General features: G+C 35.4%; 1 protein-coding gene and 1 long non-coding RNA gene across 2 annotated transcripts in view; one reads left to right on the plus strand and one right to left on the minus strand.

The window, feature by feature from the left end:
• LOC129954017 (neurotrimin) overlaps window positions 1-18,879 on the plus strand; it is a 480,552-nt gene that overhangs the window by 389,888 nt on the left and 71,785 nt on the right. Inside the window, exons 4-5 of the mRNA XM_056067610.1 lie at window positions 12,662-12,862; window positions 13,254-13,375. Coding sequence (XP_055923585.1) covers window positions 12,662-12,862; window positions 13,254-13,375 — 323 coding nt within the window. The remainder of the gene's footprint in view (window positions 1-12,661; window positions 12,863-13,253; window positions 13,376-18,879) is intronic.
• LOC129954018 (uncharacterized) lies at window positions 5,958-6,549 on the minus strand. The gene is made up of 2 exons (XR_008782627.1): window positions 6,328-6,549; window positions 5,958-6,138 (listed from the first exon to the last, which is right to left on the minus strand). It is a non-coding gene; the product is annotated as an uncharacterized LOC129954018 (long non-coding RNA).

Here is an 18,879-nt window from a genome sequence, read left to right on the forward strand (position 1 = left end):
CCTTAAACAAAAAATACCAATGTCCGTTTCTCGGACTTTGTTCTGGTTTCAAGGAACATTTCGTTGCAGGAAAATGTTCCTTTTAACTTTGATTTGATCGTATAAACTGGGAATGAAATATTTTACTACGATAAAATGTAGCTTTAAGCACGCTCCAGCCTCATAACTACCTTCACACAAAAAATCATGTCATATTATTGCTCCGTTGCAACGTGAAGGACATACAAACAAGCAAACAATCAAACAAACAACCTGACTTTCCCATTTATATTATTAGATTGCATCTTGCAATTATTGCGTTTGTTGAAAATTCAAATGTCATTTATTTTCTTAATAATACCTTAAACAAAAAATACCAATGTCAGTGTCTCGGACTTTGTTCTGGTTTCAATGTGCTTCAGAACAATGAAGGTGAAACCGAATTGTTAGTGGCAGTGTCATCACTGTCACTCATATCTTCGACTGCCAACTTTCAAGATACAAACATCAATGTCATACAAATACCAAACTTACGATACAAAATCCAAGCCATACCAATAGCAACTGCAAAAAAGAAGAAAAAACGAAAAATTCAAATTCCAGAGAAACGTATTTCAGCAGTCATTGAGAGAAGACCAACGAACCACAAGAATTGCGAAGTAATATTAAAAGAAATTTGTAGTTTCTCATAAAAATTTCTACTTTTAATAAAATTATTCGAAACTGACAAATTTAAAATTGATTCTTTGTTTTTCTTTAAATAAGTTGTTCCAATAATAAGGAAGAGCAACAATTCTACAAATTTCTTTTATATTAATAAGTAAAAGATAAAGATAAAGATGTCTGCTGACGAAACTCCATTAATAAGGAGAAGTAAACGACAAGAGGGTCGTAGAATCGCCAAAGCCAAAGAAGATGGTAGATGCAAATTATGCGCCCTAGACAACACGCAAGAAATGGTTCAGTGCGACGAATGTTTACAATGGTACCATTTCAATTGCGTCAACGTGACTGCGGCCATAGAAGAAGAAGATTGGAGCTGCGCGCAATGTCTAAACCAAAAGAAGGCAGATGCAGAATCCGTACGTTCCAAGAAGACGTCATCAACAAATCGCCGGCAAATAGAATTACAGATCCTCGAAGAATCTAGAGAACTAGAGAAGAAGAGAGATGAAGATTATCTAAGAAAGAAATTGGATTTGCTCGTAAATGGAAGTCAAAAAAGTGCGTGCTCCGAATCGTATAAAGATCCGAAAGATGTCGAGAATTGGATTCGAAACCAGAACGATGTACAACACCAAGCACTTGCAGTGAATACAATGAAAAGTGCACAAATAACAACACAAATAAATCAACATCTGGGCATCCATATTCCTGCCACCACCATGCCACACAACCCTGGCCCATCAACATCACTTCATCATGCAAATCCAAGAAATCTACAGCAAGAGTCTGCACAACCCGATAATGTTCAATTGGCAAACAGACATTCAATGTCAAGGGATTTACCGAATTTCTATGGCAGCCCTGAAGAGTGGCCACTTTTCATCAGTACTTACGATCGAAGTACACGGCTCTGTGGTTTTAGTAATGAAGAAAACCTCTTGAGACTGCAAAAATGTTTAAAAGGACAGGTCCTTGAAACAATGCGCGGCAGATTGATGTTGCCATCTAATGTTCCTAACATCATACAAACAATGCGAATCATGTACGGCCGTCCAAAAGTCATAATAAATTCGCTTTTGCAGAAGATCCAAACTCAGCCAAGAATCCAAATCGAGAAAGTCGAGACTATTATATCGTATTAAACTGCCGACACAGCTGATGTTAGATTGGGCGAAAGCAATTGAAGGAATGACATCATACAACCTATTGGACTTTGACGAATGGCTCTTCAGGTTAATAGATAACATATGTAAAGTAAGTCCTGCTATATCATTCAATCAAGATTCGAGAACACCTATGCGCAAGAAAGAAAAAGCCCACATCAATACACACTCCGAAGAAGATGTAAAGACACCAATGTCCGACAAGAGACGCTGTACAATTTGCTCTCAGGATTGTTGCGGAGTTCACCTATGCAAGAGATTTAAGAATATGAGCCTTAACGACAAATGGAATGCTATAAAACAAAACAGACTTTGCCGTACATGCCTGAAATCTCATCCGCAATCTCGTTGCAGACTGAATACTTTGTGTGGTGTGAAGGGTTGCATTTATAGACATCATCCTTTGTTACACAAGAACACGAGTGACACAGTGGTTACAGGAACATCAACAATTGAAGTGCAAACTACAGAAACAAGCCAAGCTACCTCTACAGATGACGCAAATTTCAACTGTAACACGCACAGATCAACTCATAATATAAAATACCGCGTTGTTCCTGTTGTTCTTCATGCTGAACAGAAGCACATTGCGACATTTGCCTTTCTGGACGACGGATCGTCACTTACTATGATGGAGGACTCCTTGGCAAAAGAATTGGATCTCAAAGGCATCAATCAACCGCTCTTTTTAAAGTGGACAGGCAACACCCACCGAAACGAAAATGAATCAAGAATAGTATCCGTCGAAGTTTCTGGAAGGGAACACACCGATAAAAGATTTAAAATTCCAATCATCAGAACTGTGAAATCTCTTAATTTGCCACAACAATCCTTGGATGTCGAAGAACTCAGAGCTAAGTTCCCTTATCTGCGCGGGTACCCAATTCAATCCTACGAGAAGGCTGTTCCACGCTTGTTGATCGGTCTAGATAATTTGAAGCTAGCAATTCCTCTGAAGGTGGTAGAAGGCGGCGAAGGAGATCCAGTTGCAACAAAGACAAGACTTGGTTGGGTAGCATATGGACCATCATCAGTAACAGACAATAACACAGGTGAGTCCTTTCATTCTTACTATCATGAGTGTGAATGCGCAACTGCCAAGCTGAGTGACGCCGACTACACCCTTCATAACATGATGAAAGATTACTTTTCTCTGGATAGTCTTGGGGTTGGGGAACCAAAGGGGCTGTTAAGGTCGCAAGATGACGAACGCGCCTGCAAGATGCTTGAAAGTCTTACGATCAGAATCGGTTGTCGATTCACAACAGGCCTTTTATGGAAGTATGAAAACATTAAACTCCCAGAGAGCTTCCAAATGGCTCTTAAACGACACCACTGCTTTGCACAAAAATTGAAACGCAACCCAGACTTGGGCAATAAAATAAAAAATCAGATCAAAGAATATGAAAATAAAAGATACATAAGAAAATTGTCTAAAAACGAACTTGAACATCAATTTCCTCGAACTTGGTACCTTCCAATATTTGTTGTTACAAATCAAAATAAACCGGGCAAGACTCGAATAGTCTGGGATGCTGCTGCCGAAGTCAATGGCGTGTCACTCAACTCTGTACTGTTAAAAGGACCTGATCAACTTGTTTGCCTACTCTCAGTCCTATATCGTTTTCGAGAGAGGCGCGTCGCCATATGTGCGGACATTCGAGAAATGTTCCACCAGATTGAAATGCGAGCAGACGATCAGCACGCCCAACGATTTCTCTGGAGCAATGACTTACATGCCACTCCAGATGTTTATGTGATGCAGGTACTGACGTTTGGGGCCAGTTGCTCTCCCAGTTGTGCGCAGTTTGTTAAGAATAAAAATGCTCTCGAATTTTCCGAACAGTATCCAAGAGCAGTCGATTCCATCCTTCACAGCCATTATGTTGACGATCTTCTTGATAGCGTAGACTCAGAAGAAGAAGCCATTAAGCTGGGTAAAGAAGTCAAATACATACATCAAAACGGTGGTTTTGAAATTCGAAATTGGATCTCAAATTCACCGAAGGTCATGGAGGCTCTGGGAGAGCAACCGCCAGCATAGAGAAGAAGCCTGGACATCAACCCTGAGAGTACTTCCGAAAAGGTTTTAGGCATGTGGTGGTGTATTCAAACAGATACATTTACATTCTCAGTTTCAAAGAAGGCGTCAATGATAGAGCTTCTGTCAGAAGACTTCGAACCGACCAAGCGGCAAATACTTCGCGTCCTAATGAGCATTTTTGATCCCTTAGGCCTGATTGGTAATTCATTAATTTATATCAAAATTCTAATGCAAGAGATCTGGCGTTCCAAACTGAGCTGGGATGAGAAAATTGAAGGGAAACTATGCGAGAAGTGGCGCGTTTGGGTCAATCACTTAAAAAACATTGACCGAATACATATTCCCAGATGCTATTTAAAGCAAATCATGTATGGTGAGCACGACACATGCCAACTACATATTTTTGTTGACGCTAGCATCAATGCATTTGCCGCTGTAGCCTTCATCCGAGTAACAAAAGGTAACCTAATTGAATGCAGAATAATTTCATCAAAAACTCGGGTTGCGCCTCTTCGATTAACTTCCATACCAAGGCTAGAACTCGACGCCGCAAGGCTCGGTGTACGATTAGCGAACAGTATCAAGCAGTATGACGCCATCAAGTTTTCAGAAGAGTTTTACTGGTCGGACTCCAAAACAGTTCTCTCGTGGATTCAGTCTGATCATCGCAATTATAAGCAATACGTCGGATTCAGAGTCAGCGAGATACTGGAAACAACCGAAACTCATCTGTGGCGCTATATACCTTCAAAAGACAACGTAGCAGACGACGCCACGAAATGGGAAAAAATACCCGACTTTGATATGAATTCGCTATGGTTTGTAGGCCCACCATTTCTGATGCAAGACGAAAACAAATGGCCACTCAATTTGTCAAACCTTCAAGAAACTGCGGAAGAACTGAAAGCATCAATTTTGTTCCATCATACTGTACACAATCAAGCACTAATAGACTCCAAACGTTTTTCAAATTGGCAAAAATTAGTAAGAACTCAAGCATACATTTCCCGATTTATATATAATACCAGAGCTATCAAGAAGAAAGTTCCTAAACGAGATCAAAAGTACATCACACATGGAGAATATGTGGAATCAGAAAGATCACTCTACACTGAACCAAAAAGGTACGTAAATATAATTAAAAAGTTCGTTGAGACAATGAATATAGTGATGGAATTTGTCCAATAAACATGTTAATTGTGTCAGTGAACAATCGTTTATTATTCTCCATTTCCGGGTGAAAATTTTACAAACAACTTAAAATTTTAGTTTATAACCACAGTAAACTGAGTTTATTGATTTTAATAAATCAATTAATAAACATAAACAACCGTTTATTATTTCCATTAATAGTATTAATAAACCCATTTATAGCCTTAACGAACACAGTTTATTAATTTTAATAAATGCGTTCATAAAAATAAACAACCGTTTATTATTTCCGTTTATAATAATAATAAACCTGTTTATAATCCCAAGGAACAGAATTTATTAATTTTAATAAATGCATTCATAAATATAAGCAAATGTTTATTATTTCCGTTTATAATATTAATAAACACGTTTATAGCTTTAATGAACAAAGTTTATTGATTTTAATAAACGCGTTCATTAATATAAACAATTTATTTATCAACCCTGTTTATAATATTAACAAATAAGTTTATAACCACAATAAACAAAATTTATTGATTTCAATAAATTTGTTCACTGCGTTTATTAAACCCATTTGTTACATTAACAAACAGGATTGTTAAAATAAATCCTTTTTTCAACAGGATTTACATGACTGCAAAAGCTTATTACTTCTGCCATACTTTTACCATTTATCGTCAAAAGCGTGTTTTTTGACAAAACATAGTAACGTAATGGCAAAAATAATGACACTTTTTCAGCCGTGTAAGTCCAGCATAAGATTGATCTAAAACGTATAAAAGAAAACATTCATATTAATGTTGTTTAAAAAAAGTTTACAACTTCCAAACAAACCTGTTTACAGCGCCAATGAGTCACTTCATCCTGGATCTCACTATCGAAATCTTTGCTGAAAATTATAAAAAAACTGAAAATAAAGAATTCCGAACTAATAAAAAAGATCAAGTTAATTTAATTTTATAATTTTTATTTTTTGTAGTTTAGTTCATTTATCAATAAGTAATTTAATTGCAATTTATCAAGATAGTAAACCTCGTGAACGTTTCTTTCCCTATTTGTGTTTTCTCACAACTTTTTGGAAAGGCACAAAATACCCATGTAGGGCCCAGAGTAAGGCTGCATCTTGACAATCTGAGAAATAGAAAACATTTTTCATATCATCGATTAATAAAAAAAATTATTGTTGATTGGATTTTTTTTCTAAAAATATATGTATTTGCTTGGTATTATGTTAAAATGCATAATACAAAATTTATTTCAAGTCTCTAGCGTTATTAGTTCGTGAGATATGTAGGAGTAACGAAAATGTTCACCACTCACCCAATTTTCTTGAGAACCCTTTCTGCATCTTTCTGCTATATTATCTGCATTTCTAAAATTTATTTGAAGTCTCTCTTCTGTTTCTTGAGCTACGAAAAACGTCACGAACGTACGGACGTACGGACGTACAAACGTGTGACATTTTATGGATATAAATAAATATATTACTGTGGTACTAAGTTAAAAAATATTCAAGAAATGAGATGAGAATTAAAAGAAAAATTTGTGTAGTTTACTGATTGCGGTATGCAATCAACAGATGGCGAAACCATTTTGTTGGTGTTGCGCGTTGCAGTAAGGAGATTCGCAATTATAATAATAATAACTAATAATAACAACTAATAATAATAACTAATAATAATAACTAAAAAATAACTCACCTGATTAGTTAGCTGATGCACATATACTTTTTTAATAATCACTTCACTTTTTTTATATGCACTTTAGACCCCATTTTCGTGTGGCTTCTTTTTCTAAATGATTTGTATTCGTTGTTGCTCGTTGAAATTTGGCGGCACTTCATTTGTTCGTTCAGTTCGTCAAAAAAGATTCTTACATTTAAAGTATTGTTAAGCTCCGTTTATACTGCCAAATTTCAAAAAAATGCTTATGTTTTTTAGCTAGGAATTTGATAATTAATTAATGGTTTATTTAAATTAATAAACAAGATGTTTATTTATATAAACGGGTTTATAAACGCTATTAACAATTAATTGATTTAAATAAACATGATGTTTCTTATTTATACTCCGTTATATTTATCAGACGCTTCGTTCAATTTGTAAACAACCGCCAGGAAAATTAATAAACTGTTTATTGCCATATTAGTAATTGGGTTAGTTAAAATACATAAATATGGTTTTTATTTCTTTTGTAATATATTGCCGACTTATACCACGTTTTCACTCGGACAAAAACAAAAATAGGAGAAAGGAAAACTTAAATCAACATTTATTTAAAAAAATAGCTCATCACATTAGTAGGATTAAAACTAGATATAAAAAGATGGCGGTCGAGCATACTTTAAAAATGTAAGAACTTGGTCAATCTAACATAAAAGATAAAATCTATAGTTAGTCTTAGAAAATTTAAGATTTGAGTGTTTTAAAAAAAAATTAAATGACTATCAATTACATTGGTTTCGGCTAACCTTATTTTTAACAACACTTTACCTAAACAAATATTATTATTACTATTGTTAATATTATTATACATTATAATTTAGTGCATGAGGTTGATACTCATGACCATGAATGAAATGCAAGTGCATTATTTAAAAGAGGCTGGGATGCGACCCACACTGATAACTTCCCATCCCGTCTGTCTATTCGCTTTAAACGTACACACGCACGCACAGACATCTTTCTAAAAATCTTTTATTTCGACTCTAGGGACCTTGAAACGTCGAGAAATGTCAAAATTTTCAATTTGACAAATCGGACCCATTACAATAACTTCCTATGGGAAGTTAAAAATAGGAAATGAATGAGAGTACATTAAAAAATATAGGTTGGCTATTGTGAAGTGTAGTGTGGATTAAAGTCAATGGCCGGAATTAAATGTATAATGAAATAATCGCTAGTGTGATCCCTTCACAAAATACACATTTACATATTCGCGTACGATGTAATCATGAACGTTCGTGCTTGCCAAAAGATGAAACAACCAAAAAACGAATCGTGTAATCAGACCCTTATTCGATCACGCTTACTCAGTGTCATTCATAGAAGATAAAGCATTATAAAGATACAAATCCTTCTTACGTTCCCTAAATACGAACGTAGATTTGAATATTTACAATGGTTAACCTATAGTGTCATTGAAATCGAGTCGAAACCTTACTATATCTTATTACATTTTCTTTAGAGTGCTGAAATAGGCTGAAAGTTTCCTTTGACCCATTATATATGTGTTTAACTTAAAATTAGTTTGGTTTGGCTGGTTAATGTGAGGTGGTAGAAGTTAAAGCAGAAGTTGATATGAGATGTGTGACTCGACATTTTTTTTTATAAAGGTTTGAGTAAGAGAAATGCACTAAAGTTGGACATTTCACAAATAAAATTAGTCTCAAAAAATTATTGCTCTTGTTCTCACACTATGAGTTCACATTTCTGGGAATCATGTATTCTGTAGGTGTGACATATTTCGATACCCAGCAATTACATTTTAAATATCGACTATAAGGATTTTTAGGAAAAAGTGTGAGCTCTGCATCTAGATAAAAAATACAATTTTTCGTTAAATTTCAACAAACGATTTATTATTTTTGATAAATAGTTTATTATATATAACAATTGTTAATTAAAAACACAGCCATCTACAACAGACATGTTAGTTACACCCAGCTTACATTACTATTATTTACAAAATAGTAAGGAAGCCCAAAAGATGCCAACGATCGAATATAACAACTATGAATGAAGGCTTGTGTTTTTGTTCCGTATTTTAATGACTTTAAATGCAAGTAAAAAAAACTCTATATTATGATTTTATTAATCTCTTATGATTCTTTATCATATAATATTAAATGCAAATATTTCACATTAAAAATTAACTTGAAGATCGATTTTATCAAAAAATTGTGTGCTTAAATAAAACATAAAAGTACTTAGCCAAAACTATTACCTATATAGAATTAAAAACAAATATAAAAGACATCAATTAAGCTCTAAGACTTTTGTTCTTGTAGAACGAGTTATAAATATACTGAACATTTTACTTGTTTTGACTGCAGTGTTTCTGCGATTCACAAGAATTCGTATAAAATGATATAAAGTTTAGCGATATATGTACCTCATACAATTTCATACAAATAATGATTTTTCGCGTCGCGTAGTGAAATTTAGTTCTGCTGAGTTTGAGTGCAGTGTTATCTTTATGATTTAAATTTTTTTTAGTCAAGGAATCAATTTTATTTTTTGGGATATAATATTTAACAATTCTCTCAATAATGTTGTTCATAGTCACAATAAATGGTTCTATATTTTCCAACTACCAAAGTTTATTGTGTCAGTGAATAAGGTTATAAAAAATAATAAACTGCTTGTAAATTTAAGAATTGGTTGCGATATTAGATGAAGGTTGGGATATAATCTTTAACAGTCCCCTTTCACACATTTCGTTTATTGTGGCAATAAACGATTAATTATTTTCAATAACTAAAATGTTTGCGGCAATTAATATAGTTACTAATTTTAATAAACGGTGATTAAGTGCATTATTTTTCATTTAATAAACGGCCGTTAATAGTATTAACAAACGATTATCAAACGCTGAAATTTGTTTTAATAAACCATTCACTCTGACGAGAAAAAGTTTGTTGTGACAATAAATAAGCAGTTAATAAACGCCGTTTTTTATATTAATGCACGTTTGTTTTTTCAGTGTATCTTCAAGCCCAGCTGGATTCGTTTCGTGATGAGATAAGTATTCTAAAAAACAACCTTGATCTTCCGTTAGCCCAGCATAAATCTTTGGACAAATCCAGCTTTATTCGGAAGATGTCTCCGTTCATAGATCAAGATGGACTCCTACGACTTCGTGGTAGAATTGATGCAGTGTCTGGAGTCTCTTATGATGCAAAAAATCCAATAATCCTCCCTAAAGACTCATACATCACGTTCCTGATTATCAAGTCATTTCACGAGACATATCATCATCACAACAACGAAACCGTAGTCAATGAGATCCGACAAAAATTTTCCATTGCGAACATTAGAACAGCTGTAAAACAGGTACGTAAAAAATGTCAATTATGCAAAAATTTAAGTGCTTCACCGAAACCACCGGAAATGGGAGTCCTACCAGAAGCCAGGCTTGCACCGTTCACCAGACCATTCACCTTCATTGGCATCGATTATTTCGGCCCGATGTACACCACTGTTGGTCGACATACTGAAAAGCGATGGGGTGTATTGATAACTTGCATGACCACCCGTGCAGTTCATTTGGAAATTGCCCATAGCCTTACATCTGACTCCTGTATACTAGCGATTAAACAGTTCATTGCTCGTAGAGGTGTTCCCAAAGAAATCCGATGTGATAATGGAACAAACTTCCATGGAGCTGAAAAGGAACTAAAAGAAACCTATAATGAATTACAATCCGACATGGCCAAAAAGTTCTCAACCTCCCAAACGCAATGGATATACAATCCCCCAGCATCCCCCCATATGGGTGGCAGTTGGGAGCGCCTAGTCCGCTCCATAAAAAAGACCTTATATCAAATCATGCCAAGTCGTAACCCAACTGACGAATTGCTGCACAGCATGCTACTGGAGGTCGAACGTGTAGTTAATTCCCGCCCCTTAACTTATATTGCACTCGAAGATGCGAATGATGAAGTCCTAACGCCGAATCATTTTTTGTTAGGCTCATCCAACGGTGAAAAGACAGATAGTATTCCTACCAACGACAATACGCTCTTACGAAGAAACTGGATGAAAGCCCAGCAATACGCGAATCTATTTTGGAGAAAGTGGCTACATGAATATCTGCCGACACTAACTCGACGATCAAAGTGGTTTACACCGACGAAGCCTATTGCTGTTGGAGATATAGTCATAGTAACAGACGAATCAAACCCCCGCAACTTATGGCCAAAGGGACGGGTTATAGATGTCAAGCCCGGAAAAGACGGACAAGTTCGGAGAGCAACGGTACAAACTGTTTCAGGGATATATGAACGACCGGCTGTGAAACTGGCAGTCCTCGATGTTTTTCGGGATATACCGACCTGATGATCTGTAGGTCAGCATACCGGGGGGAGTGTTAGTGGCAGTGGCATCACTGTCACTCATATCTTCGACTGCCAACTTTCAAGATACAAACATCAATGTCATACAAATACCAAACTTACGATACAAAATCCAAGCCATACCAATAGCAACTGCAAAAAAGAAGAAGAAACGAAAACTTCAAATTCCAGAGAAACGTATTTCAGCAGTCATTGAGAGAAGACCAACGAACCACAAGAATTGCGAAGTAATATTAAAAGAAATTTGTAGTTTCTCATAAAAATTTCTACTTTTAATAAAATTATTCGAAACTGACAAATTTAAAATTGATTCTTTGTTTTTCTTTAAATAAGTTGTTCCAATAATAAGGAAGAGCAACACCGAATATTGATAGTTAATTACTCTTGTAGTGCTACTAAGCTATTTCAATGCTAGTATGTACTGTTTTTTTAATAAAAAACGTATTTCAACAATTTGTTTTAAATTTTGATTGGAAATCCCAAAGTCGGCTCTAAAGGTTATATTATAATGTTAGGAAATTTGCTGAATTTTCGGTCATTTTGATTATCTTCCCAAGTTCGGGTCTTCCATTTCAAAATGCAAACGAAAATGAAACACCTTCTTCTTTTTCGTTAATTTATTGGTTTAAAATTCTGCAAAACGTTAGCATCTGTAGATTTAATAATCCTGAATTCAAAACACAATAAAAAGTGTATACTAAATCCCAACGCGAATTTACTGAGCCCAACCAAATAGTTAACCTAAAATTACATACATCTTAAATTAATTGTAACATTGCATCCTTTGAAATAGTCCCCTGCCATTCAGAAATCGATAGTTATTTAAGTTTAAATAAAGAATCAAAGTTATTTTGGTAGAACTTCCAATCGTTGATGATAATAGCAAAAATATCATACTACATTTTAAAACTGTTGTAAAAATATGTTTTTTTCGAAGTATGTTTGACTTTTGAACATCAATTTGCCAAAACTTTGTGATTACCATAAATTTTGCATAACTTTATTCTTGGATTTCCTATTTGTGTCCAAAAATGAGTTATTAAACTATCCCCTGCCTAAACTTTGATATTATAGGAAAAAGTTTAAACCCCAAAATAAAACCGCTTCAGAAAAATATGATTGATACACGCGTAGAACTATTTTAAGACACAATAAAATATCTCTGAGGATTTCTAAAATATAAAACAAAAAGTGAAAAACAAAGTTTCTACCTTTGAAAAGACAACAACCTTTTTGCTTTTTAAGAACCAAAACAAACAAAAACAACAACAAGAACAAAAAACCTCAATCAAAATTACACTTGGTCGACTCGGTAGCAATGTCCCAGCACAGCAATAAATTTAAAATTAGACGAACGGGAACTTTTGTGACAGCTTTAAGTGATTTATTTATTTAGCACTCCACTAAGACAACTGCCTCTCATTCTAATTTCCTATCCTACCCCTCTGCCCACCCCCTTTTGTTTCTAAAAAAGAGTCTTCTTTTCATTTTCATACATGTTTGAAGGTATCTAACTAAGAAAATGTTGGTAAATTCATGTCCTTAATTCTTTTTTTATGTCCTTATATTTATTTACAGGCAGCTTCGTGTTACTTTGGCGACGTGGAATAAATGTGCTTACAGCCTCAAATATTATGGTGACAAGGGATGAAAGAATAAGACTGATAGATGGTTACAATTTAGAAATATCTGATTTGGAGCCGCAGGATGCCGGAGATTATGTATGTCAAATCAGTGACAAAGTGAACAGGGACCAAGTGCACACAGTCGAAATTCTTGGTAAGTTTTGGTTTTGTATCTATGTAAATTTTTTGAGTGAAGGAAGAGAGAATGATCATCATCGTCTCATATTAATGCCCACCCGCTGTTCCTTTTTAATCCTGGCAATCCTTATAGAAAGGACCGCTTTGTTAACACTCCGTAGCTACATATTTTGTGTGTTTCTTTTTTGTTTTAATTTTTATTTTGTCTCATTTGTTTTGTCCTGTTTTATCCTGGCAGAGCTTCTATCTCAAGGATAAAGTTATCTTGCTACATTCTTAAAAAAAAAAAAAACAATACTTGTGAGTCTCTGTGCATGTTGTATGTTTGTTTGTTTATCCTTTTGAATAATTATCAAGGATTAAACTTTCAACTTGTCACTTATTTTAAATTTCTTTTTGTTCTCCAGTTCCACCAAGTGTTAGAGCGATACCAACATCCGGGCAATTGCAGGCGCGAAAGGGTGGCCCAATAACATTGGAGTGCAAAGGATCTGGCAATCCAGTGCCATCGATATACTGGACAAAAAAGGTTTGTCTTTTGGACTTTCTTTTTCCTTTTTTTTACATTTTTTCTTCTTATTTCTTTTCTTTTATTGTTGTTGTATGGATTTTCTTTTTGTATTTTATTTCTCTTCTTAATTGGGATTAGGGGGGATCAAGTTAAATATTTGTTATAAGCAAAGTGGGGCCAAAGTGTAGTCAAACAAAAAGGACACAAAGAAAAAAACAACGAAAAACTAAGAAAACGATATAAGGACGAACAACAACAACAAGAAAAATAAAATAAACTATAGATACTAAGAATTTTCAATTGAATTAGAATTCTTTGGGTTAAAGGATTGACTAAAGGATGAATGGTAAGATTTTGTTTAGATGATAATGGAGACCTATCAAAGAATATGGGGCAACATAATGGGCTGAGTTTTATTTTCTTTTTCTTCTTTTCTTTTCATTTTTATTACACTTCAGATTGGTAGAGGTCCAGTCAAGTCAGTTGATAGGTGGGTTTAAGTAGGTAACTTAGGTACATATCATTGAAGGTATGTAGCGTATAGCCTTTATGTAGCTAAAAGAATCGGACAATTTCCTTTTTTTCATATTAAGGTATGGGCCTGTTAGAGGGCTTAGGTGATGGATTTAATTTGTAAGTGCCTCATAAATAACTGAGTATATAATTTGATTGGATGGAAAATTGGATTAACTTTAGCTATATTTGAATACATTTATGCAACATCCTGGATGTTGGGTCAAATTTGTATTGATGTAAGTTTATGTTCTATAGTTAGATTAGGATGCGAGTTATTGAATTTTGTGCTTGCTTATACAAAATTAGATCCAGGGTAATCATAAAAGCAAACGTTTGTTTAGAATTCAAAAGGTTTAGATAATAAAGTGTTGAAAACAACAGAATGTACTTGTGGAGATTGGGTGATTTCTATGCTAGGCGATACCACATTGGAGCTTCTAGGAATGCATAACATAAAAATAGTTATTCCAGGAAATAATTGAATACAATGTTTAAACATCTTTCAATACTGACGAACTTTTCTCTGTAACTATTCACTATGGTCTTAACGGATTGATCTATTTAAGTTTGCTTTGTTCCAAAAATAGAAGTGTTGTTTTTTATTCTATTTTCCTAGAAAAAAAGTGTTGTGTGAATAGTACTTGGAAAAGAGGGTATTTTTTTTAACGAAAACATTACTTTCTGAAATACCAAATTTGCTAATTTTGTATGTTGAGTCATGTAGTATAGTGTCGGCAGTGACTTCTTAGTACAGCCTCCATCCGAATTGTATAATTTTCTTTGGTTTTTGCGCAAAACTCAGCTGAGTCATACAGCTTTCCATTGAGAGCCTCTGTAGGTTTGTGTCTTAGTCGTACAGGTTTTCAACTTCAATCCAAAGGAAACGAATATAATCATCGACCAACGCTGATGTTAATTGCTAACGTGAGTTGCTTTTTCCGTATGCATCGGAAGTTCTTGGATATACGAGTAATGTGGAATGGAATCAACATCTTCTCAAATTTGATAAGTCTTCAATACAAATTAAGGACAGTTTTCATCTACTCCAGAGCCTATTATTGTACCCTTCGTCAATGTGGTCTCCCAAGGGTCAGGTTCTTGTAAAAGACGATAGTGCGAGATCTAATGAATTAGATACCCTGGTACACGCTAACTTACAACGGACGGCGTTCTTCTCAGCATATCTTGACTTTCGTCAACGCGTAGGACATTTACTGAACTATTTACTACTGGTCAAGATACAAAACCTACCTAGATCTTTGCTTAGATAATGTCACGAAAAGTTTGAATGTCTCTATAAAGGACAATTTTAAATTACTTTTACCATTAATATTTAAATATTGGGAGAAAAATGTAATTCATACGTCAAACAATTGTTATTGTTATATTTTTTAAGACCATTCGGTAACGATTTTAACGATCGCACTACTATCCTAAAATACTTTTAATACACACATTGAATTGTGAGATCGTTAGCTCATACTTACGTAAGGTTAGGACACAACTTGTGCCACTTTAATGGAACATTGTGAAACCACATGAGGCTTTCTTCAAACCAGTTTCAGTCCCTTACGAAACGTAAAAGACTGAAAATCTTAGTATGATTGAGATCAATTATATCGTTAAAGAAGAATTCTTTTAGATAGTTCTTGCGTTTTTGAACAGGACAAGTACAGAGTTAAAGAGTTTGTATAGAGACAGGGTCCAGACGTTTAAAAGCTGCTGACTATCTGAGAAAATACGGATGTCAAATGATGATATCACGTTATCTTTAAGATAAGACAAGACTTCTTTTATCGCCAAAACTTCCGCCTGGAACACGCTACAATAATTGGGAAGGCGGGATGAGAGACTTCATTTCAGTGGTTTAGAGGACAAACCTCCACCAACCCATTTATTTAGTTTTTGATCCATCAGTGTAAAAGTGGATTGACTCTTTTTTCAGGAATGCACTATCCTCCCAGAAAGATCTAGAAGGAATAGAAATCTGGAAGGGTCTGTCAAAATGTAGTTGTTGTAAGCCAGCCAAGGCTTAAACCCCCACCCCAAATACCCACTATCAAGTGCATATTGAAGCCACGAAACAGGTTCTATCCTGTATCAGACCGCATCTATCTAAAAAGAGGAATGCATCTGGTGCAATGAAGCCGCTGAAGCGTGCACTTTCTAAATACTCGTCGTTCGGATAGAACGCCCCAAAAATTAAATTGTTGGTCGAAGACATAGCTCTTGCAATGTGACCTCTAACGAGTTGTATCACGAAACTGTCAGTTCTGTTGATGCGAGCCCCGTTGTATAGGGCCTCGCTGGAATAATAATGCACAACTCGGCTGTTTGATATTAGCTGGTACAGCGTCGTTAACCCTGTCGCTCAAACACCCGAAACTTCTCCATCTGGGAAGGGGAAACGTTGAACCACACAAGAAAACCATAAACGATCATCAGCCGTATGATGGCCATGTAGAAAATTACCTTCGCTCTGGGGTCAAGCCGACTGCTGTAAGACAGCCGTTTCGTCAGAGCGAAAGCTCCTCTGGCCCTGGTCCGAGCAGCATTTATTAAATGTCTGTCGAAATATAAATATACAAATTCACTTTTGCTCGCTAATCGCTGCCCGAGAAGATCAATGATGCTCATCTTGCGCCAATTCTTGCACGTATTCCTCGTGGCCCCAGCCAACGGAGTCCAGAACAGAATTGTCTCGTCGCAATATCGCTGAATCTTGTCGAAATCACGATGCAGGAGAATTCTAATAACCTCAACCTTTCGGGCCGTTCTGTACGCAATTAGATCGTCGGCGTACGCAATTGCCTTTGTAAGAATACCTAACAGATCGCTGGTGTAAATGGTAAAGAGAATCGGTGAATTCACAGCTACCTGTTGAAGACCATTGTTAACTTGGAATATTGTGGTAGAAGTTACATTGCCACTTTTGACCACAAGTTTTCTAACGTGAAGCCTATCATATAGTATATACAACAATGGCTTGTTTATGCCAAGCCTGCTCAGTTTTAGGTAAGGACCCTCTAACCATACGATGTCAAAGGCCTTTTCCAAAACAACCAAAACAGCACCTGTGTATTGTTGTTTTGATTTATTCCATTGGATAACAGAAACGAGTTTGGAAGCAGCCTGAATTGTGTCATGACCTGCCTTGAACCCGAACTGTTTATCCGGAATTATTTTGTTGTCCACGGCCTACTTAGTCAGAGCTCTATTAATGATCTTTTCGAAAACTTTGCGCTGATGCCCGGAAGAAGACTTATCGACCAAAGATTTGCCGGGTTCGAATTGCATTTTCTCTTTTTCGGGAGAGTATGAACCACAGCAGTCTTCCAATGCACTGGATAATTCAGTGCATTATTGAAGAGTGTACCTAATATAAATGTTAATTGCCTCCATCGGTAAATGTAATAGTACAACGTTGGATTTACCATCGACACCCTGCTGAAGTTCATCCTTTTTGACTCTTTCTTGTATATTGCGTTTCTAATTTAGTTTTTATCTTAAACAAGAACCTGATTTTTAGCCTTGTCTGAGAATTTTTATTGGATAACTTAAAAATTTGGAGGGTTAACATATGGAATATTTTATTTCCTCGAAAATAAGAATAATTCGGTTTTTTAAGCATTTTGTAAGAGCTAACTGAAGAAATCGCTATAGCAACGTTACCCGAGTAAACAACCACTCGGAAATCCTCCCCATCCAGACCAAAGGGAATAGAACACCACCTTGCGCTACGAATCTTCTAGCAGAAAAGTTGCTCAGTTTTGAATTCATTATTCTCTTAGTCGGCATTATATAAATTAACTCCTTAATCGAACATTAGAACAATTTTGAAGCTTTTGTCTTCTAAAATAAAAATGTAGTTTTTTTTTGCAAACTATTGCACTAAATTTTTGAACTGTGGTCAAAAAGTTTTTGTAGAGTTTAAACAATAAAAAAAGCACTGTCCTAATGTGTTACCGTAAAACTTGGGAAACGTGCAACCCTTGCAGTTTTGATAAGCCTCCTTAAAGATTGCACGAAAATATTGTTTTGAATAAATTACAATAAGAACAATTCTGAATATTTCGTTTTCATCACTTAGTAAAAGAGTCCTTTACAAAAAAAGTAAAAACTTTTAACAATTAATTTTATCCAGTACATGCACATTACAAATACAATTTATTATACAACTCGTAACTTGTCTCACCGCTTAACCATAACCTCACAACTTATATAGTTGTTTTTATTGGAATAAAAGTCATCAAACTGCGTTTGTTCGAACTCGTATATTTAAACTTATGTAGGCATAAGAGTATGGATATGTATAGTATCTCTTAATCGTTCTATCGGGAGGGAAACACAAAACCACTAACCATTCAAACTTCAAAACTTTATCCAACAACCGATTAATGAAGCTTTATAGCCATGAGAGTGGGAGCCTACGGTGAAATCTCAATAAATGCTCTTCCTGAATAAGTATAGTGTTTTTGGCTCGTTGTAGCTTAAACCACTTTCTCACCATAAGCATGCGATAACAAACTTTTCTCAATAACTTTTCTCCCCATCGACTATAGATCCAGAACCAACCTGAACATAGTACATACTCCAACTTCGTATGGAATCATTCATTTACTCTCCACACATCTCACAACGGCCATCAATAACAACTTTAGGTAACTACTATATGCGATGTCGAAACTAAAGCTCTGAAGCCGATGCCGTTTAATTTGGACTAACCTCACAACAAGCCGTAAAAACAAAAACAAAAACAAAAGAAAAAACTTATTTCGATCAAAAATTCGAAAAGCGCCACGATGAATGGCAGACCCTCGTCCTTGGGGCACAAAACAGGGATGCCAAATAAATTAATTGGTCATATGGTGCTCGTGTATATTTCCTAAAAACGGCTCAACGGTTGGGTACTCGTGCCTTTGGATTGGGGTAAGGTTAGGGTGAGTGGATGAGCCATTTTCCATGATAGCACACCATCACCATCAGCACAGAACAGTGGTAGAGTT

This window comes from Eupeodes corollae, chromosome 1, assembly GCF_945859685.1.
Source record: "Eupeodes corollae chromosome 1, idEupCoro1.1, whole genome shotgun sequence".
Lineage (NCBI taxonomy): Eukaryota > Metazoa > Arthropoda > Insecta > Diptera > Syrphidae > Eupeodes > Eupeodes corollae.